The sequence below is a fragment of the Triticum aestivum genome, chromosome 1D (genome assembly GCF_018294505.1).
Source record: "Triticum aestivum cultivar Chinese Spring chromosome 1D, IWGSC CS RefSeq v2.1, whole genome shotgun sequence".
Taxonomy (NCBI): Eukaryota; Viridiplantae; Streptophyta; class Magnoliopsida; order Poales; family Poaceae; genus Triticum; species Triticum aestivum.
In genome coordinates, this window is record NC_057796.1 from 434,759,128 (window position 1) to 434,781,851 (window position 22,724).

At 44.4% G+C, this 22,724-nt stretch overlaps 1 protein-coding gene and 1 non-coding gene across 2 annotated transcripts; both read right to left on the bottom strand.

The window, feature by feature from the left end:
• Nucleotides 1–13,340: 13,340 nt before the first annotated feature.
• Nucleotides 13,341–14,462, bottom strand: LOC123173124 (uncharacterized). Its single transcript, XM_044589890.1, has one exon. It carries the CDS (start codon nt 14,376–14,378, stop codon nt 13,497–13,499), a length of 882 nt encoding a protein of 293 aa, XP_044445825.1. The 5' UTR covers nt 14,379–14,462; the 3' UTR covers nt 13,341–13,496.
• A 7,109-nt stretch (nt 14,463–21,571) lies between these two features.
• Nucleotides 21,572–21,644, bottom strand: TRNAK-CUU (transfer RNA lysine (anticodon CUU)). The gene has a single exon. It is a non-coding gene; the product is annotated as a tRNA-Lys (tRNA).
• Nucleotides 21,645–22,724: the final 1,080 nt, after the last annotated feature.

A 22,724-nucleotide genomic window follows, 5' to 3' on the forward strand; every position in this document is an offset into this window, starting at 1 on the left:
TAACCCATGATCTTCGTGAGAGTTCTTTGTGGGGTTAGGTTGCGGTGTGCAAGTTCAAGTGAAGAATCATGAAAGAGATCAAATGCTTAAAGCTTGCCGTCCATTGTGGTGACAATGGACTTGTGAAGATGTTGCGGTGTGCAAGTTCAAGTGAAGCATCATGAAGAGATCAAATGCTTGAAGCTTGCCGTCCATTGTGGTGACAATGGACTTGTGAAGATGTGCGGAAGAGTGGCTCACCCATAGTGGAGTATGGGGGAGCAATCAACTAGTCTTCATCTAGCCAACGCAACCAAGAAAGGTTGTCCAACTTGAGGGAGTCAAGATCGTCATCATCTAGCTCAAGTGGACCATGTGCAAGGCAAAGGTTTGCCCTTGATAGGTTTTCTATTTTACCGGTCTCGTGATGGTAGTTGGGAGACCGGGTTATAGGATCGATTGCCGTACTATCAAGGGAGGCTCTCGATGAGTAGCTTGATCGTATCATTCGTAGAGAGCTCAAACCATTGCATCCTTGCATCATCTTTCTTGGTTCTTGTTTGGTTCTTCTCTTTGTGAGTTTTGGAGCCTATAGTCATCTTGATGACAAGCTCGAGTTCATCGAAAACGGAGTTCACTCGCATCTTCTATGATGTTTTCGATGTTGGAAGGTTATGGCGGTTCTTCTCGGTTGGAGGTTTTACTCCTCTATTTTGTTGGCATACCTTCCTTCGCTATTTTGATGCTACTCGTCGTCTTGTATCCAACAAGCTTGAGTTTGCTCAATTCGGAGCTCATATGCAGAAGTTATGGTAGTTTTGGTTTCCCGTGGAGTATTCTTGTTTTCGTGGAAGTGGCTTTAGGATGGTCCCAGCGGTAGTACCGCTTAGGGGTCACAAGCGGCAGTACCGCTCCGCAGCGGTAGTACCGCTCCGCAACGGTAGTACCGCTGGTGGGTCCTCAGCAGTAGTACCGCTACGGTACCAGGCCCCTACCGCGTCGACTCGAGGGGTCATTTTTCGTGTCGGATAGTGCGGTTCTTCGCAGCGGCAGTAGGGCGGCAGTACCGCTCACGAGCGGTAGTACCGCCCAATCACCGCGGCAGTACCGCTCGGGTCTGTCACTCTCCTGCCCTCCAGACTCCACGGTAGTACCGCCCGGGGGAGCGGTAGTACCGCTGTGATCAGCGGTAGTACCGCTGCCTCTTGCGGTAGTGCCGCCCTCTGCGAGGCTGTTTTGGGGGTAACGGTTGGATTGTTCCCCCCACTATATAAGGGGGTCTTCTTCCCCATTCTACCTTATCCTTTGAGCTCGTGTTCTTCCCCCATTGTTGACCTTCTTCGAGCTTGCTAACTCTCAATCCCTCCATGGGTTCTTGCTAGTTTTTGAGGGAAAAGAGAGAGGAGATCTAGATCCACATTTCCACCAATCACTTTCTCCTCTATGTGAGGGGAACCCCTTGGATCTAGATCTTGGAGTTCTTGGTGTTCTCCTTCTTGTTCTTCCGCTCATTTTCCTCCCTAGCATTAGTTGCTTCGGTGGGATTTGAGAGAGAAGGACTTGGGCACTCCGTGTGCCCTTGCCATTGCATTTGGTGCATCGGTTTGAGTTCTCCACGGTGATACGTGGAAGTTACAAGTTGAGAAGCTTATTACTCTTGGGTGCTTGGTACCCTTGAGCTTGTTCCTCTTGGGTGCTTGGGCGCCCTAGACGGTTGGTGGTGTTCGGAGCTCAATCATTATGGTGTAAAGCTCCGGGCAAGCGTCGGGGTCTTCAATTAGGTTGTGGAGATCGCCCCGAGCAATTTGACGGGTACCGGTGACCGCCCCAAGGGTTGCCAAAGTGTACGGGTTCGGTGACCGCCCCCAAGGGTTGCCAAAGTGTACGGGTTCGGTGACCGCCCCCAAGGGTTGCCATTTGTACGGGTTCGGTGACCGCCCTCAAGGGTCCCTTAGTGGAATCACAGCATCTTGCATTGTGCGAGGGCGTGAGGAGATTACGGTGGCCCTAGTGGCTCCTTGGGGAGCATTGTGCCTCCACACCGCTCCAAACGGAGATTAGCATCCACAAGGGTGTGAACTTCGGGATACATCATCGTCTACGCGTGCCTCGGTTATCTCTTACCCGAACCCTTTACTTATGCACTTTACTTTGTGATAGCCATATTGTTTCTTGTCATATATCTTGCTATCACTTAGTTGTTTATCTTGCTTAGTATAAGTTGTTGGTGCACATAGGTGAGCCTAGTTGTTGTAGGTTTTGTGCTTGTCAAATTAACCGCTAGGTTTATTCCGCATTTGTTCAAGTCTAAACCGTAATTATTTTAAAGCGCCTATTCAACCCCCCTCTAGGCGACATCCACGATCTTTCAGAGGCGGTATGGCTTTGCCATTGAATGAGCACCAGTGGTTGGGGCGCTACCCTGTGGTGCCGCTTGAGAGGAAGTTGTGCGCACAATTTTATTAAAAAAATACACAGGGTCCTCGCCTTCATCTAAAAAAACAAGTAAAAGAAATTACCGTCGCAGCCTACCAGCGAGCGCCACTTTGTATAGCGCTCCATTTGGAAAAAAATACGTGCGGTCCTCACCTCCATCTAAAAAACAGTTCAAAAAAATCCTCATCTCCATCTAATTTTTTTTATTTCAAAAGCTTTCTCATCGCGGCCAACCAGCTTACGCCACGTGACATAGCTGGTTGGCCGCCCTTCTCTCGACTCTTAATGGGTTTAATTCCGTGCTACCTGATTCAACATCCACGTGCACTACCATTTTCTGATCTCAAGATTTATAGCAAAATCACTTTTTGCCTCTCACACGGATCAGAGTATCCTAGGGTCTTCACCATGGCCTTGGCTCCATCGCTAAGGGTCACTCGGTGTCCCTTGATTGATCTCTTCAAATTCAAGACATGTTTCTCCGTCCGCTTCATATTTGGTAGGACCACCTAGATCATCACTGTTTTGTCCCCATATTCGCCCCCCTCATCTGACGAGGACGACTCCATGAAGTTTTGTAGAAGTACTTGTTGAATCAATCATGTTTGCTTCAAAGTATTAAAGTAAAGAAAAAATTGTCAAAATTTTGCTATGGCATTTGGACAAACACTTGCCAGGCGTGGTATCCACCGTGGACGGCAACCGCAAGGGCGAAGGGTACCTGGGCAGCGGACGGAGTTATTACAAATGGGGCCCACACGTCAACCCTCTTCTTCCTCCTCTCTCTTGCATTTTAACAAACACTTGTGCTGGAGCTCGTCCGGCCGTTTCCGGTGATGGCTGCTCGCGCGGCTAGGCTCACTGGAGAGATCGCAGTGTGCCGCGTCTAAAGATGCAGAGGCTGGTGCTGGGGCGGGCTGTAGTGGCGGTGGCGGCAAGCTCAAACGGCGGCGGAGCTCGGCTGTGCACGGGTGTGAGGTTGCGGTTGGCTAGCGAGCAAACTAAGCGGTACTACGGGTTTCTGGGAACGCTAGGAGCGCACGGATGCAACAGGTTTGAGCAGAGGAACTCTGGAGCATGGAGCTCGTCGGCCATGGCGGCGGCCGGAGCTCGGAGCTCGTGGAACGATGACTATGGAACCAACGCGCCGGCTAGAGCAGAGGGAAAAGATGGGAAAGCTCACAACACATCGTATGGCGTCGGCTTCGAGGTCGGGGAGGCCATGTAGACGACGAATCGAAGGTTTTGGTCGTCGGGTGCCGGCGAGGAAGACGGCTTCATTCGGCTGGTGCAGTGCAGCCGCGGACGAGTTCTTCCGTGGAGATGACCGGCGCGAGGTGACGGATCTTCTGGACATGACAGATGGACGGGGGATGGCCGGTAGCCTCGTCGGCGCGAGGAGGAGAGCTATGGCGCGGCCGCATCTGGAGAGGCGAGCCATAGGGCGGCGGCATGGGCCTCTCCGCGGCACGAAATGCAGGCGCGGCGAGCCACCGGGCGGTGGCCAGGGCATCCCCGTGGCACACAGCCGGCGGCGCGGCCGCCGACGGCCTGGGCAGAGCGGCGCCAGCGGTAAGATTTGGTTAGTTGATGGGTTAGTGGGTAGGTTTAGAGATAGGTTAGTGGTTTGTTAGTATTAGATGGGCCACTGACCACTGGGCTCGCGTGGTTAGATTAGCCTTACTAGCAGTATTTAGTACCGCGTGTTTCTCGGGAAAAAAGGTAATTAGTATGTTCATTAAAAACTCGAGAAATTTTACTAAGACTGACATACGGGCTTCACAATCTAACGGAGTTGACTACTGTTTGCCATGTCGACGCCTACGTGTGGGCCAACTCTGTCATAAATCATCTTTAATTTCGGCCGAAGCAATGACTAGTGTTTTAGAAAAAATAATAATCATAAAGTGGTAGTTTTCGGTACAAATTTGTGAAGTGGCAATTTTTAGACACGGTTGTACGAAATGTAGTAGTTTTTGTTAAATACTCCTTTGTGACATTTCTGTTTTTTTTTCTAGTCCAGTTTATACAAGTTCGTAAAACTCACGCAGTTTTTTTAAATAACCACATCATATACTCTATTTCATTAAACAAATGTATTACAGAGAGTGTACATGTGATCATTACATGAGACATAAATAAATGTCTTGCAATATTGCATCGAAAACTTGACAAGAAGTAAAACTTGAATTTCACTTGGACGGAATCTTGTGCCACGCGAAAACGTCACCCACAATCGTCCTCCTCCGCCGCCGAGGCAACGCCGAAACACACGCAGTTTTCTGAGCCGCAAAAATCACACGGTTACTCTCTCTGAAGCCGGCACGTACGTGCCCCGTGTTGCGCCCGTCGACGTCGACGACGGCAACCAGGACGAGAGCAACGGGCGTGTGCGCCAGCTCCAGCCCTGCCATCCATCCCCGGGGCGCCACCTCGAAGCAATCCGGGACTCGGTCGTACCGATGCACTCCTCCTTTTCGCCGTCCCGATCCCTTTCGACCTCGATCACCAATCCACGTCGAAACCCCTGCAACCAAGGGGAGGGACGAATAAATCGGCGATCGGTAGGTGTCGCCGTGCCGCCGCTCCATTCGTCGAGCATCCGACCGCACCTAGGCTCCCCTGCGTACCGTGCGTAGCATCCGACACGCCACAGGACGTACGTCGACACTCTTTTCTTCGCGGTCGCAGCCTCGAGCTCGAGTGCGTGCCCTCGATCGCTGTCCATCGGCGCGAGGAATGCACACGAAACGCGCGCGCACCGGACAGACTCGCCGATCGTGTGCGTGATATTTCTCCGAATCGTCGGTAGGAACCCGTCATGATTCCCGTCATCACCATGGAGAAGGCGTGTGTGTGGTGGAATCATCCGGCCTCACGGTAATAATAATAACGGACAGTGATCAGTCAAGAGAGAGCAATAATTCGCGGATGCTCGTCTCGCCCACGGCCAGCCATTTGAGTCGCTCCGACTAAATGCGATAGCTTCATCTGTGGTGGTCTTGGAAGTCATGGTGCCGTTTGCTTGCGCCGGTGGTGCAGCTGTAGGTCCGGGAGAACGATCACGGTTGTATATGTCACCCTCGCGATAAAAGCTGGTGAATATGTTGTGATTGTCGATACAGAGAAACGTAACTGTTATCAACTTGGGGGTCGTCACTGCCCAGCTACACTGACTGACACTGATCGAGAAGCCCGGCATGCTGCATGCAACCTCCTTTTCCAAAAATAAATAAAATTGGAAGAACCGTGCCGTGCGTCTACACGATCAAAGCTTTCGTGCGCATCTACCTGCTTATCACTTATCAGGCACTCCTACTGTGTTGCTAGAGTTTGTAGGTTGGAACCGCTTCCTTTTTTAGAAATATTGGAATTACTTTTGTAGACGGACGATCCTTGTAGAGGAAAAGAAGGTGAACAATTGCTCCGATGTCCATTAGTAACAATATAGTATAATGCATATCGTTGTACTCCAATTTACTTTTATTTACTCTGCATATTAGCTTCATCTTTTAAGTTAAACTTCATAGAATTTGACCAAGTTGTACTCCGCATGGAATACAATGGTTAGGATGAAAACCGTGTGAATGACGGTCTTTTAACAACACACAATGGACATGCATCTTCCTCCTTGATGCTAACTATTGCTTTACATGGATTAATATGTGAAATGCTAGTATATACGATTATGACTCCGAGTTAAGCTTTTTCCGAAACTACAGGGCTTGCGTGTAAATCAAAAGATTGTATTACCATCTTGCCGTTAGATACCATGCTAGTTGCTCATGTATTCTTCTCATTTCATACTCTAGTTTAAATTCTGATACAGATTAATTACAAATGTTGTTTTTTGTGGGGAATTGCAAACATTGTTGCTGCCATGGCAATGAACAAATCGATTAGTACGACATCTAGGTTGGGAAATTTGAATTAGACATCGACCTCAGCATCTCGCTATATATCCCCTAGCCATGCTGCTACTATTGCAACTAAGCATGTAATATAAAAAATTTATAGTCACTTCTTATATATGCAATTGACTAGCTTGGTAATAAAAAAAATATGCAAACTTACCTTTTTCATGATCTTCTATTAGTATTAATCATCTCAACGTTGATCAATCCTTCTCAAATAAAAACATGAAAGGAATTAGAGAACAAATAAATTTGTCCCAGAATATAAAATCAAACCAACATTCTAACTCACATGTACATCACAATGAAGATAACAAATTAATAATCTACTATCTATGCATGCATTCTTCTGTGCTCCTTGACGATCCATCAAACCTATTACGTGGTGAGATCTCTAGCATCAGGGCACTACTGCTAGAGAGCACAATGCACAACTGGTCTTGAAAGCACACGATGAATTCGTTGCCATTGGTTCACCATGCGGCAACTCCCTTCTCCTACGACTGTTCAAAAAACTCACTTCTCCTACTCCATCAATATGAATAGTGATCTTGTGGTTCACTTTATGAGTTATTGCTAGTTACATATTGATCAACATGTATTCTTTTCATAAGCTATGTGTTCTAAATAACTCTTATATTGTGTATCTTTTAGACGTATCATTTTTTTTGCATTAATATGTTGTCCTTAAAAAAATCTCCCAAGGAAAACATAAACAACTCCACTAAAATCATGAATCTTAAGCATAATTGTTTAAAACAAGTGTCAAAATATCCATTTTCTAGAATGAGTAAACTAATACATATGGATTCATAATTGAACTTAATCACCAATGGTTAAATCGATCTCGATTAAATTTCACAAACAATTCTTGAATAAATACATCATCAATGTATATAGTTGTAAAATAGTTGGGTTTGATAGTGAGAAGGGTGAGTAAAAAAATAATGAATACTCATTCTTTCAACAAATACATCATGAATACTGTCTAATTTACATGCCAATTATCAACTCAAATTTTCATGGAATTGAAATGCTTAAATGTAAACAAAATTATATATTATCTTAAATATTATTACTCATATTCTCAGTTGGTGGAAAATGTGATGCATATACTTATTACTCATATTCTCTGTTCGACTCTAGTTTATATTTTAAACAGTTGATAAACCATGTGTTTTGTGAATCACTGGTGAGTTAAAATGTTCTCGCCTATTTATATTGATTATTTTTATTTTGTTGTAACTCAATTTGCACTAAATGTTTGTTGTTATCTATTATCTTAAATATTATTTCCAGGCATAAATAATAAAACATGCTCATGTATGTTAAGTTACATATTCGTCACGTTCATCTAACTTACAATTACAAATGCATTTTTAGTGCTAAACTGGAAAAGTATTTTGTTGAATGTTTTTTCATATTCATCTAACACATAATTACAAATGCATTTTCATTGCTTAACCGGAATTGTATTTCATTGAAAAAAGTTTTATATAGTTTGTGTTGTTTGAAAAAATGTCTTGTTGTGATGGATTCACTATAAATCTAACGAACACCAAAATTATTACAATACACATTTATATGCATCCTTTTGATTGGAGTATCCTTACATAGCTGAAATATTTGGTAGAGGGTTTCAATTGAATGAATCTAGCAAATAACCTCGATAGAGATCACTAGAGTATGCTACTGTGAAGTTACGTGGAACTGGATAGATAATTCTAGATTATATAAAGTATCATTGAATAAGTCTTCCACTCTCGCTTGTTAACAATATTCGCTTGGTTAAAAATGTCCTTCTCGCTCATTGGGGGGAGACGACAAGGCAATAGTTAACCATCTGCATGCAGTTCGTTTGATTTAGAATATGTATTAAAAGCTTGCGACATATTATTTTTTAGAATTCAATTTGACTGCCTTAAATTTAGTGGTGTTCACTGGTTTATATATATATATTCTCTCAAAGAAAAAACTAGTGCAATCTATCTAACATGTATTCCTATCCAAAGATATAAAGTACTTAACCTTTTTCCAGCTCGCCCAAAATGAAACCAATCATCTTGAAACCAACATAATAAAATCTGGACCATATATTTCCCAACAAATTATGGATGTAAACTCAACTACATTACCAGCATCGAGCCTCAACTTCAACACTGATTTTTTAAAGGAATGGTCAAACCTAAGGAAAATCAAGGTCTGCTTATGGGTGAAGTTTTTTTAATGACACCTGGCTTGGTTATCATTTCCCATATGCGGCGTTCACCCTCATCGAAACATGGTTACTTCGTGAGAATGCTCGTTGTTCCCAATGGAAGTGAATTCCTGAAGACATTATTTGCTGGATTGCATAATGGCATGCTGAGTTTCATCCCGCTCGACATAAAGGTCAGGACATGCAAAACCTTTGTTTGTTTGCGGCAAGTAAGTTTTTCTAGTATGATTTAATCAAGGTAATGGCAATATTGCTAGTCATAAATTCTCTCCCGGTGAGTGGCAATATTGTCATTTTCACCCATATTTAAAATGAATATTTTTAGATATTTTTATATTATCATTTCAATTTGCTCGTTACTGACTAATAAATGCAAAATTTACAGATCTAATTGTTTATTTTGTTCCTTGCAGAAATGGGTATTTGAGGTAGAAACTCAAGTCGTATATGAGATAATCTCACTAGTAGAAAAAGGCCCATTTGTCCCGGTTCTAGAGGGCCTTTAGTCCCGGTTCGACTAAAGGGTCGGTACTAAAGGCCCCCCCTTTAGTCCCGGTTCTTATACGAACCAGGACTAAAGGCCCTCCACGTGGCCGCTGTCTGGAGCTCCACCTTTAGTCCCAGTTGGTAACACACCAACCGGGACTAAAGGAAATTTTACGATTTTTAATTTTTTTTGTTTTTTTTTATTTTTTTCCCCGATTTTCAAAATTTTGAATTATTTTACAATTTAATCTCTAATCACCCTCATCACTGCTCAATTTAACCTCTAATCTCTAATCATCCCTCATCATTCCAAATCATCTAACTTCCCGGCTAGTCACCCATCCTCTCACTACTCCAGCCTGAGCACGCTTAACTTCCGGGTTCTATTCCCCCTCGTTTCCAAGTCTGCACTTATTGTTTTCCTGACAATAGTGAGATGTCAATCCTATTAACCCTCAGGAGTTTAGCTTGAGCATGAAGTCACATGTTTCGATGTTTGAGTTTGAAACTATTATTCTAAAAAACAATAATTATTTAGTAACACTAATATTTCTTGAATAAGTAGTTTGACCAGATTTGACCAAAATTCAAAAAAACTGAAATAATTATTTAGTAACACTAATATTCTTGAATAATTATTTAGTAACACTAATATTTCTTGAATAAGTAGTTTGACCACAGTTTGACAACATTTGACCAAAATTCAAAAAAACTGAAATAATTATTTAGTAACACTAATATTCTTGAATAATTATTTAGTAACACTAATACTTCTTGAATAAGTAGTTTAACCATAGTTTGAACAGATTTAACCAAAATTAAAAAAAAACTGAAATTTGAGCATAACTTTTTTCCTTTTAGAATTTGAGGATTCTAAAAATTTGCAAACAAGCCGTAGGCGGTCAAAATCGGATGCGGATTTTCGTGCTGAACATTTTGATATATTATACGGTTTTTTCCGACATCGTATGCAAAAGTTATAGCCGTTTTACTTTTTCATAACACTTTTTTGCAAAACATGTCCAAATTTAAGTTTTTTAATTTTCCTAACTAGTACATGTAGTAATATAACTACATCTCGAAGGATTTTATTTTTTGAAGTTTTTATCATTTTCTTTTTTTTTCAAAACTGAAATGGCAATACACGCGCGGGGGGGGGGGGGTGAGAGTTTTAGGCATGAACCCCTTTAGTCCCGGTTTGAGACACGAACCGGGACTAAAGGGCATCGCACCCTTTAGTCCCGGTTCATGTCTCAAACCGGGACTAAAGGTCTAATCTTTAGTCCCCGTTTGAGATACGAACCGGGAGTAAAGGGCATCGCACCCTTTAGTCCCGGTTCGTGTCTCAAACAGGGACTAAAGGTCTTATTTGAACCGGGATTAATGCCTTTAACCGCTCGAACCGGGACTAATGCTCACATTAGCCCCGGTTCGTATGCAACCGGGACTAATGTGTATATTGAGCTGTGACCAAAGCCCTGTTTTCTACTAGTGTCTATAGTACACGATCATTTCCATACAATTGGGTGCGCACCATAAGAAACAGGAGAGAAGATGGTGTGCGGTAAGATCACCACTGCTCGTACTAGCGGTCATACTAGGTGCCACCAACTTCATTGATGACATCTAACAACATTCATGAAGGGGCCCTGGCCAAATTCGCATCAGAGAAACTCAGAAACCCTATTCCACCTGTCTGTATTATATAAAGGAGAGGAAGGCATGACTGCAAATCTCTTTGAATTACTGCTTCACCCTTCGACGCATCCATCTACGTAGCCACCATGTAGTCGTCATCAACATCACTTATCCATTGCCATCTATTGGAAATATGCCCTAGAGGCAATAATATTTGTATTATTATATTTTCATATTCATAATTGAGAGTTTATATTCTATTTTATAACTGCTATGATCCTGGAATATGCAATTTTGTGGAAAACTCATATGCATGTGTGGAATGATAAACGGCATAAAAAATACTGGAGCAAAGAAATACATATTCTGCTGACACTTCCACAAATATATTTGCATGACTCCTGTCCTACTAACACTTAGCAAATCCTGATTGTTTTAAGCTTGTGACCCCGTAGGTTCGGTAACTCATAGACATGAACAAAACCGTGCGTTCAATGACCGGCAGCGGGACCGTGGACGTCCGATATTCAATTTAACTTTTGGTTATCATGTGATGTTCCCTTTGCTTCGCGATACTTCACAGAACCCGGGATGCATCGGTATCCTCCCAAGTCATCACCATGCTCGTTATATCAAAATCCTCATTATCGGTTTTGTTCTTCTTTCTCGTTATTGTGTTCCACCATCCCCGTGACGAAGTCATGTGTGTCTGGCCAGACGATGATTGATGTCACACTAAGAGGGCCCTAAAAATATCTCTCCATCAACGGAGCAGCAAATCCCACTCTTGAACTATCTGGCCACTTGTCAAACTTTCCGATGAACCTATAAGTTGTCATTATGATCACCGTGTTACAGGTGACGTTTGAGCAACCCCAAAGCCCACCGTATGGTAAGAAGTGACCACGATACTCTCGTGGTCTAAGGAGAAACTTCACAAGGTAACACTCCGTGTTATTACAATTGAATGCAGGCGATATTAACTCAATACATAACAAACAAGATTGGGTCGATTCAATACGATCGTTCTTATAACGTCATAATCTCAATGTTGTTTTAGGATCATCACTATACTTAACGATATCCTAAGATCCGGAAAACGTGATCACCAACAACACTTGAGCTAATCTTAGAGGCGAGGCTAGGAACCTTTTATAACGTTTATCATTCCACACGTGCATATGAGCTTTTCCACTGAATCGCATATTCCAAGATCATAGCAGTTATATAATAGAATATAAACTCTCAATTATGAATATGGAAATATAATAATACAAATATTATTGCCTCTAGGGCATATTAAGCCCTTACGAGGAACCCTAGTCGTCCTTCTTTTAGTATCATACATCAATCTTCGGTATCTCATTGACCCCTAGTAGGGATCCAAGTGGGCATCTCATGAAGCCCGGATATAACTCATAGTTAAGCCAATTCTATGTTAAACTCAAATGAAAAAGTGGATTAGGTTGGTTTTGAGTAAACTTGTACTGATGGTTTTCTTCGGCGGGAGCCCTCGTCCCTAGCCCCTAGCCTTGATGTTGTTGCTGTCAACTAAAGGGTAAAATCAAAATTTAGAAAGTTATTTATAAACAAAGGGTAACTTCAAAATTTATAGGAACAATTGACAACTCCAGAATCTCTACCGAAGTTTGAGCAGTTATTAATTATCTCAGCATCATCCAAATGAGAGGGGACAAAACTAAAATCTGAAGCGTTAATAAGCTTGTTCCAACCATTACAAAATCAAACCAACGACATTCCAACGATTCGCATGCATAACGATCTATTATGAATTATGATTACCCGTGCGTGCGTGCGTGCATGGTGTGTACTGTACTGGTGATCTTGCTCCGATCTATGTAACCCAGTGCGTGGGGTGATCCCTACTGGCAAGATAACTAGACTTAACCCTAGCTATTGGCAGGGCAGACTAAGACTACACAGATCCACCTCCGACCAAAGTTCCACCCACCTCACTGACGCCGGAAGGCACCCGGAGATGAGGGGAATTGGCGGTGGCGGAAGCCCTTACGAGGAGCCCAAATCGCCCTTCTTTTTGGAGAGGTGGGAGGCGTATCCATAATAATGTATCCTTTGATATGTATGGCTTCTGCTTCCCAACATTTAAGTACAAATGCACAAACAAAAAATGCAATTGCACACACTAAAAGTGGTGCAAATAGTACCAAAACTGAAGTGTCATTGTATCAAACAAAGATAACTACCAACAAAAATAAAAAAAGAAACGGCAAAGATTAAATGCAATTGCACAAATAAATGTACAATTGTACAAACAGAAGTGCAATCGCAACACATCCGAAGAAAACCACATCTGGAAGTTCATAGGACTGATTGAAACACAAAGGCCAGCGTCGTTTCAGAATTCCAGTCGGATACAGCGCAAATTTGTATCATACATCCATCTCGGTATCTCGTTTGCCCCTCTTGCCTTGATGCTGTTTTTTTTTTTTTTTGAGGGATTGCCTTGATGCTGTTGCTGTCAAGGGTAACATAAAAATTTATAGGAACAGTTGACAATTCCAGAATTTCGACGGAATTTCTACCAGTATTAATTATCACAGCATCATTCCAAATGAGAGTGTGGTGGGGGGGGGGGGGGGGGGGGGGTCAGAGACGCTTGTTCCGCCATGACAAAATCGACCCAACACCATTCCAAGGAAATTACACCTCACATGTACATTACGACTTGCATGCATAACGATCTATTACTATGAATTATCCCCCGCAAAAAAAAACTATTATGATTACTCATGCGTCCATGCGCGCATGCATGGCGTGTACTGTACTGCTGATCTTGCTCCGATCTATCTAACCCGGTGCGTGGCGCGAGCGCGATCCCTCACGGCGGGGCGCTGCTGCTGCTGCTGCATGCGCAGCTGGTCGTGGAACCACACGATGAACTCGTCGGCGCGCCGGTCGACCGCGCCCTTGCGCCCTTCCTCGTCGTCCTCCGCCCTCGCCGCGAACGGCGAGTCCGTGATCCGCACCTGCCGCGGCGCCGGGCCGCGCCCGGCCGGCCAAGGCACCGTCGCGCCCTCCACGTCGTCGTCCTCCTGCTCCTCCACGTCGTCCATCAGCTCGAACAGCGTCTTCACGGCAGGAGCCGACGTGTACTCTGCAAGGTCGCCATGCTGCTGTTGCGGGAGCAGGCTCTGGCCCTGGTGCCGGTGCGCGCGGCGGCGACGCCTGTGCAGCGGCGGGCTGCTGCAGCTGAACTCAACCTCGCGGGGCCGGTACTGGTACTGCTGGTACACGGCCGCGCCGGGGTCCATGGACCGGCACGACAGCGTCGACGAGAGCGAGGACGCGCCGCCCCTGCCACCGTGCGCGCCGCGGCCGCGCGGGTACGGGTGCACCGCGGCGCCCGGATCCATGGACCGACAGGAGAACGCCGCCGCCAGGTACGTCGTGAGCGCCGGTTCCTGGTCCCGCGCCGACGGAAGATGGTGGTGGTGGTGGCGCTTGGACGACGACAGCAGGTGGTGCAGGTTCACGCCGAGCGCCGCGAGCTTGGGCTGGTGCTTGCCGAGGCCCCTGACGAGCACGAGGTGCACGGCGCGCACCATGCGCCACAGCTTATTGGCGCTCAGCGCCGGCGCGGCCGTCGGGACCTGCTCGCCACGGCCGACACCATCCTCCTCCATCCCCGCCGGCTGATAGTGATACGTATCCCCGCTCATGTCCATCGATCGCCCTACCTCTCCTCCTTTCTCGTTCTGTAAAATTCTAGTGCTCTTGGGCGCTTCTTCTTGGCCTAGCAAACTAATGTATCTCTGCATCTGACTGGAGCGGAAGAGTAGCAACCGTGGTATTTAAAGAAGGGTCACGTCGTGTGATGGCCACAGATCACTGGACATTGATGCCACGGAGAATTATTGGTGCAATATAATGGTCTTCAAATTGTTCTTTTTGTGCTCATCTGCTAGCTCACGACGTGGTCAGCTGGGGTTGGCCCATTTAGTTCCACATATATGTGCATCAGTGCATGGGATCTTTGGCAGGAGGTCATAACGGGCTTGCGTGTCATGCCATACATATCAGGCAAGCTCATACGATGTAGATGCATGGAATTAGTAAGCTTTTAAGCCCGCTTTTCCTGATACGCGCGTTCTGGTACACTGACTAAGAGTTTCCACGTTTAGCTTGCGTGATCTGCAGTCGAGAGAGAAAGGCTACAAGGTAGGTTGCTTGAGATGTCGACGTGACCTTCCCCTCGACACTTTTTACCATGAAAAATAGGTTTCTTGATGAAGTAGAAATGAGAGGAAAACCAAGAAATTTGTGCCGAGGTTATGTATCTGTCCGTTCTTGATTCGGTCATTCGATTCTATAACCCTAAACTTTTGGACTAGAAAAACTTTAGCCCTAGGTCTCAGTCAAAAGTGTTACAACCGACGGAATAACGTTACTTCACTGTTGGTTCCTCAATGATATGTCAATCTCTAGATTTGGTCACTGGGTTCTAAGTTCTAACCCTAAACTTTTGACATGGGCAAACTTTAGCGCTAGATACCAGTCAAAGTGTTACAATCACAAGTACACAACCAGGTTAATGACCTAGCCCGCCGCCACCACCAAGAAGCTAAGGTTTTCTGCCTCCCGCCGGTGCCGGTGCCGGTCCGTTCCGTCTCCGGTGGCCTTAGGGCCATGGAGGCGGAGTGGATCTTGGCCCTTGCCGATGGAAGGGCTCCGTTTTTAGATTTTTTTTTCGAGCTTTGTTAGGGTTTGTGTCCTACTCAGGAAGGCAAGACGGCGGCGGCTCCCTGAAGATGGAATAAAGGTCTCCCCGCCTAGCCCCCGTTCCGGTGATGCGTCTAGCATCATCGTTGGGCGTGTGGAGGTGTGCCTCCGGCAGATCTGTCTTTGGTGGATTTGCTCGGATCCGTTCGTCGTTCGTCTTCGTTCGTGTGTATTCAGGTTGGATCCTTTTGATCTACACTCTTCATCTGCGGCGGCTGCTGTTCTGGTGCGTTGATTCTATGGGGCCTTAGCACGACGACTTCCCGACTGTCTACTACAACAACGTTTGCCCGGCTCCAAGGAGGGAGGGGTGATGACAGCGGCGCGCCTTCGGCTTGCTTCAGTACTTGTAGTCGTCGCTAGGTGGTCTACGGATCTGGATGTAATTTTTTTTATCTCTAGTGTTCGTTTGTACTACCATGATTGAAGATGAATAGATTGGAAGTTTTCACGCAAAAAAAAGTGTTACAATCATGCCTGCAAAAGAAAACTATTACAATCGACGGAAAAATGGTGGTTTCTTTTCTTTTTTGCATGAAAAAATTTCAAATCTATTCATCGGACATCATGCCAGTACAAAAAACACGAGAAGTAACAAAAAATGCATCCAAATTTGTAGACCACCTAGAGACGACTACATGCGCTGGAACGTGCCGAAGGCGCGCCGCTGTCATCGCCCTCTCTCATCGGAGCCGCGCAAACCTAAACCTTTGGAAGTGGGTAGAAATGAGAGGAAATTGAAGAAATTCGTGTCGCAGTTATATATCTGTCCATTCTTGATTTGGACATTCGATTCTACAACCCTAAACCTTTGAGACTAGAAAAACTTTAGCCCTAGGTCTCAGTCAAAAGTGTTATAGCTTACGTACAACTGATGGAGTAATGTTACTTCATTGTTGCTTCCTCGATGATACATCGATTTATGGACTTGGTCACTGGGTTCTATGTTCTAACTCTAAACTTTTGACATGGGGAAACTTTAGCGCTAGATATCAGTCGAAGTGTTACAATCGTCACCGCAAAAGAAAACTATTACAATCGATTGAATAGTGGTGGTTTCATACACATAGCAGTCTAGTCAGCACAAAAAGAGAAAGAAAAAAAAGAGTGAATTAGAAGAAGGCAAGCAAAAATATGGAAAAACTCATGAGTCTGGAGAAGGCTAGATCTTCTTGAGCCCTTGGTTGAATATTCATTTGTGTTATTACATTTATTAACATAATACAATCGACGACGCCTCCCACCACTACCATGGCAAGTCTAGCCACCCTGTGACGAGCGACTAGATTGTCCCTCTGGTGTTTCAGTGTTTATGACTACCGATTTTGTCAAATTTTTTTATGTTATCTTGTACTCCCTCCAATCCATATCAATTGTCGCTGATTTGGTGAAACAATTAATATGGATCGGAGGGAGTATAAAAGGCTTAGGTGTTTTTTTTTGCGGGGAATAAAAGGCTTAGGTCACATGTATTCGAATCCAAGACAAAACTCTATGTTCGATATAAGTCCAACTGTAACCCTACAAAAATATTCAACACAAATTTAACATGTTGCGACTTAGAGGGAGTAATATAACTATCTCCATGGTGTCGTCATCTGCTTAAGCTACGTTAAGACAATTAGGAGCTTTCTGGGTGTTAAGATCGTAGGTCGACATGGCAACTTAGCTAGTGAAACCACAATCATTGTGGTCATGCTTGGGACCATCGATAGACATTATGAAGAAAAGGGCATTGATATTTTCATTAACTAGTGTGTCTACTCCATGGAAGGAAATCAGTCAGGAAATTGATGTTGTAGTCAAATCTAAAACACTCAAGACAATCAGTCACAAATTCCAGACCGTATCATACAACAGATTCACATGGAAAAAACCAGTTCTCGCATGAACCGGAAAGGGCTCACTTAATTAGCATGGTAGCACAAAATTGAAATGATGAGTTGTGCGTGGCAAACATGTAGCTAGTAGTATTACTATTAGTGTATCCAAGATAACTGTGTCAATACAAAGTGTTATGATGACGACATCTTAGTACTAATTAAAAAAGGAGGATATGTCGTCCTTGTGCCCTCCATGAATTATGAAAGAAACGAAAGTGGAATTTCGATGTCACCATCTGGACTAGCTAGCCTCAGCCAGCGGGTCACTGTTCATTAATTGGAATGTTTTATGCAATACAGTTTAATACCAGGGATGAGTCCATAAGAAGCAGCAGCAGTCGCTGATAAGCTTGATATCACTGTCCGAGTTTAATGGTACAGCCCACCAATTATACACAGCCGGCCTCTGTCCACCTCAAACAAAACAGCTAACGCCCAACATCACCTGTTAAGTATTTCCGGTGGTGTTTAGTATGCAACCTGTGGTCTAAGTAGGCTCACATACGTGTCTAAGATCTCTTAGAAAGAATATGTATGCATGCTTAATTTTGGCACCTATTAGTAGTCAGAACACCATGTACTCCCAAAAAGATCCCATGAAGAACACTTTGGTGGAAGTTGCCTGCCCAAACTTGTGTGGTACGCAAGAGAAAATTTGAGGGAATTAGTAGCAGTGATGTGACAAAATGAAGAAGGCGGTTAATCGAGAGCCTCAAAATGGTATGAGACCTTGACCTTCTGCAAAAGTCAGAAATGCGAGCCGCGATCGATCTGAATGCTGACTGTGATTTAGGTAAGTACGGTTTGCCTTTGCAACAAAAATTATTTTTAGGCACAACCAACAGCCTATACACCTTGTGTTCTAAGCATTATCTGGTGTATTAATGGTTGCCTAAATTTTCCGTGGTTCCATGTGGTCCATTGTAAAAATTGAAATAAAATTCATAGACTCTAGAAAAATGGTAGAATTCAGCCCCATGGCGGTCAAATAGTGGCTCCTGCCTTTTTTTAACTTCATACAAAATATTATTAAATGATGGTTACATGCAAAAAAAAAGGTTGCATATTTTATTGAATGGTTGTTGCATACTTCACCAGGATCATAATGAGGAAATCAGGAGGGTCTTCAGGACAGATCTGACCCGATCCCTGTGTATAACCACCTTAGTGAACTCATATAAACCCTTTTATGTCACAATGACAATGTGTATAGGTTGCATGTGAAGGTATTTAGAGTTTATTTGGCTCTCTGAAGAATCGAGTTGTAATTTTCTTCTTTGGGATGTCTTGTATCACTGGAATCTTTAATATAAATCGAGAGCTTCTTCATAAAAAATAATGTCAAGGTATTTAGAAAGCTTCAACCATCCTTGTATATGTGCTCTACCTTCAGTGCAGAGACCTTCAGAGCTAAGGACTTCTTGCACATAAAGCATCAATGTCCACATAAAGATTGCAAACCAATCTATATGACTGGGAGGATACTATCTCCAATAGCTTTTGTTTGAACCGATCAACTACTAAGAGTGTTGACGATTGCACGATTCCATGCCACAAGAAAGTTTCCTTGCTCATCCCAGATAACACATATAACCAACCACAAATGGTCTATCACAACCAATTAGTTGCAATGAATACCAAATATTGCAATATCTAAATAGTGACAAAACTATAAATATTGTGCAATATAATTTAGTTATTGACACAATTACTTATTTCATGGCAATAGTACATTTTTTTATTGCCAAAATGTTTAGCCATGGCTGCATTCTGAATTCATTCGCCATAAATAGCTCACTATTGCCAAATTTCTTAATTTGTGGAAATAATTAGTATATTTCATGACGATTCTGACTGTTCCGAGACTTAAAATTTCTTTGCACAATAGTCAGCATGTTGCAACAGATAAAAGAAGTTGGTAATAGTTATGTACTTTGGAATGACTATGATGATTGCAAGAATTTAGTTTTTCTTGCAATACATTGTACAAATTACAATGAAAAAAAAGTAACATCATGGTAATAGTTGCATCGTGTTGCAATGATAATAGTTGGAGTTTGCTGGCAAGTAATCGGTGCTGCAACAAAACAGTCACTAATGTTTCAGTGAAAAATTGCGCTATTGAAATTTATAAAGCGTGATGCAAAAATATTTGAATCTCTAAAAATATGTGTTTGTGGATGCCTATTTTATTAAACCAATCTTGATTATTTTGGATGTTGTGGCCATGGCATAAAGTAAGAGGAAGGGTTTAAAATGTCCTTATAGACTTTAAATTCTATGAAAATATGTCTTTTACGGTATAATTTTATATTAATAGAAAATATGTACAGGGTAATATAAAAAGATGTACGAAAATAATTCACCAACCTTGTATTGCAGTGTACTCTCAATCGATTTTTTAGGTGATGTATTCTCAAACAAATAAGTGCACTTTTGAAAGAAAAAAAAGCAGTAGAAAGAAAATAGAGTAGTGGGAAATTGGGCTAGCCTAACTGGCCCATCCAACTACCCACGGAGGGCAGCAGTTTATTTATTTATTTATTACTTCTTTTGAGATGAGGGCAGCAGTTTGTTTTTTGTTTTTTTAGGGGAAGGGCAGCAGTTTGTTAGGAGAAGGTGTCTAGTGCAAATCTTGGGGTGCATCTGATGTTACGTGCATGTGACCCTCGTCGAACAATTAGTCCCACATCGCTAGTTGACCAACACAAGCACCTGTCTAAAAGGCAGCCCTCTCGGACGCTCCGTCAGCCTGGCGTGGTCGCGCGCGCCTGTAACTCCAGCGCATCGGAGGGCTAAAGAGTTTGTGAACCGGATTTGTGGTCTCGAGATCTTTGCATTGGGAGCCAGATGTTGCTGCTACGCCCCATTCCCCCCTCACCCGGTAGAACGGAGCCTCTGGCAATACCATGTACGGCTTTAGGCCACAAACAAGCTTAGTCACGGCATCCCGCAGAGGGGTGTGTTGCTGGTGCCGGGGGTGTACATCCCCAGCTTGAAAGCTCAGTGGCCGCCTTGTTTGGGCCCGTCGGTGCAAGGATTCGACCATTAACCCATTTACATATTCTTTTTCTAGTTTGGAAAATTATTCTATTTTTCTATGCCAAAATATAAGAATGAAAAACTTAGTACCAACCGCACGGGATACCGCCACACGTCACAGCACCCCCGCCCCGCTTCGATCCACCACGCCCCGCTCCATCGGGCATGAAAGGGGGAGGGAGGAGCCCCGCCATCGCCACCGCCGGCCAGACTTTGTCGGAGGCGGGGATGTGGTCGGGGGCTGAATGCGCACTAGGGTTCTCCTAGTCTTTCGCGGAAGAGACGCGGGCGAAGAGGGGAAAGTTTTTCTCCGCTTAGTTGCATACAACAAGTCATAGTCCAGTCATCTGATGCTGCGGCGTGCAGTTTTGGCTGTAACTTTTGCATACAACCTCAGATGAAGATGATCCAAAATATCAAAATCGTCCATTTCAACGATACAAAGACCTTTCATGTTGAAACCTTTTACATTTGATGCTATCTTAACTGCATTTGCTGCCATGCTAAAATATGGCGTCAACAACGTACTCACGGTTGCCGGGCAGTTCCGGGTGCACCTACAGGCTGCCGATCCTGGGGGAGAACGTGGCCGTCCTGTCGTCCGGCATCAAAGAGGCGAGGACAAACCTCTGAACATTCAGTTTTAAGCTACAGGCATTGTTCTGGGTAACCCGTAAAACCTTTCAGAGAACGGAGCCTGACGATGATGAACGGTACGTGAAGGTGTAGCTGTAGTAGAGTCCGCACTGGATGCTGTACTTCGTCGGCTCAGGTACTGTACAAATACAAGCGCGGCTTCGATCGAATTACATCATTGAAATGTTGGGCAGCACAGCTGAGTGTTTCTTTCGCACGCACGCCGACGTTTTTACGTAATGTTCGTAGCCATCCTGGTGGTGACGCCGCTGAGCGAGCTGCTCGGGTACTGCTGCGCCGCCACCGGAGGCAGCCGTGCAGGAGCTGCCAGCGCCGCGGAACAGACGACGGCCTCGCTGCGACGCCAGGAGGGACTGCTTACGTGTTCTGCCGTGGGAAAAAGTTTGTTTGGCTGCTGGATATGGAGTAGATCATGGGCATTTGAGCTGGCCGTTCAGCCGGAGGAAGCTGAAGAAGGTGAGGGATCTTCTTCATATGAACGAGACGATGGACATTTCTGATTGTGAGGGCCGGGAAAAAAAAGGCGGACACTGTGATCTACATAAATAGCAACATGTCGCCCACCGTGGGGCTCGAACCCACGACCACAAGGTTAAGAGCCTTGCGCTCTACCAACTGAGCTAGACGGGCTTGGTGCATATTATCTAATTATAGCTTATATGGTGAGAGTTCATAATGTAACGAGCGAGGGATGTATTAAGCATTTTTTATGGTATTTTTTATTTAACACAGTACCGATGCAAATGCTCATAAATTTATCCATATGAACGCACGTACGTACGTCCTACCTCTATGAGCATATCGAAGAGACTGAACCGACACATCATTTTAATATTGGCGAAGTCGCCACCAACGACTTTGTAGTCGACGGGAATGTCTCCCCCCACTGAATGCACATCGCCATAAGACCTGAAATAAATCGACACATCATATTAGGATTGGCGAAGTCACCACAAACGACTTCGTAGTCGTTGGGAATGTCTCCCCCCACTGAATGCACATCGCCATAAGACTTGAAATAAATCCAATAATATTCGAGCACCATTGTCAAGCCGGAGCCCATGGACCTTGCGATTTGCAAGTGCATCTTTGACCTGTTTGGGGAGGCGTCGGGACTGCACATTAACATGGGCAAATCGGTGGCATTGCCGATACGCTGCTCGGACCAAAGCATCAATATGGCTAGCACGGAGCTGGGGTGTCCATTGGCCTCCTTTCTGGTTCGATATCTTGGACTTCCGTTGTCCCTAAGAAAGCAATCATCTACACAACTTCAATATCTGGTAGACCAGATGGCGAACCGTTTGCCGAAGTGGAAGGCTTCTCTCATGCCAAAGAGTGGTAGGCTTACTTTGGTGCACTCTGTCTTGTGTGCAATGCCCATACACGCTATGATGGTCTTGGATCTCCCTATCAAGACGATCGCCGCAATGAACAAGGTGTGCATGGGATTTCTGTGGTGTTGAAAAGCCGAAGCAAATGGTGGTAACTGTACAGTGGCATGGGAGGTTGTGTGCGCTCCAAAATGGGCAGGAGGTCTAGGTCGGCCCAATATGAGGTGGCTGAACATAGCTATGCAGGCCAGGTGGCCATGGCTACAACAGACGGATAGTAGCAGACCTTGGAGTGAGTTCTCAATCAAAGTGCCTGACGAATCGATGAAACTATTCCAAGGGGCCACTAGATGCAATGCACAGAATGGAATGAACA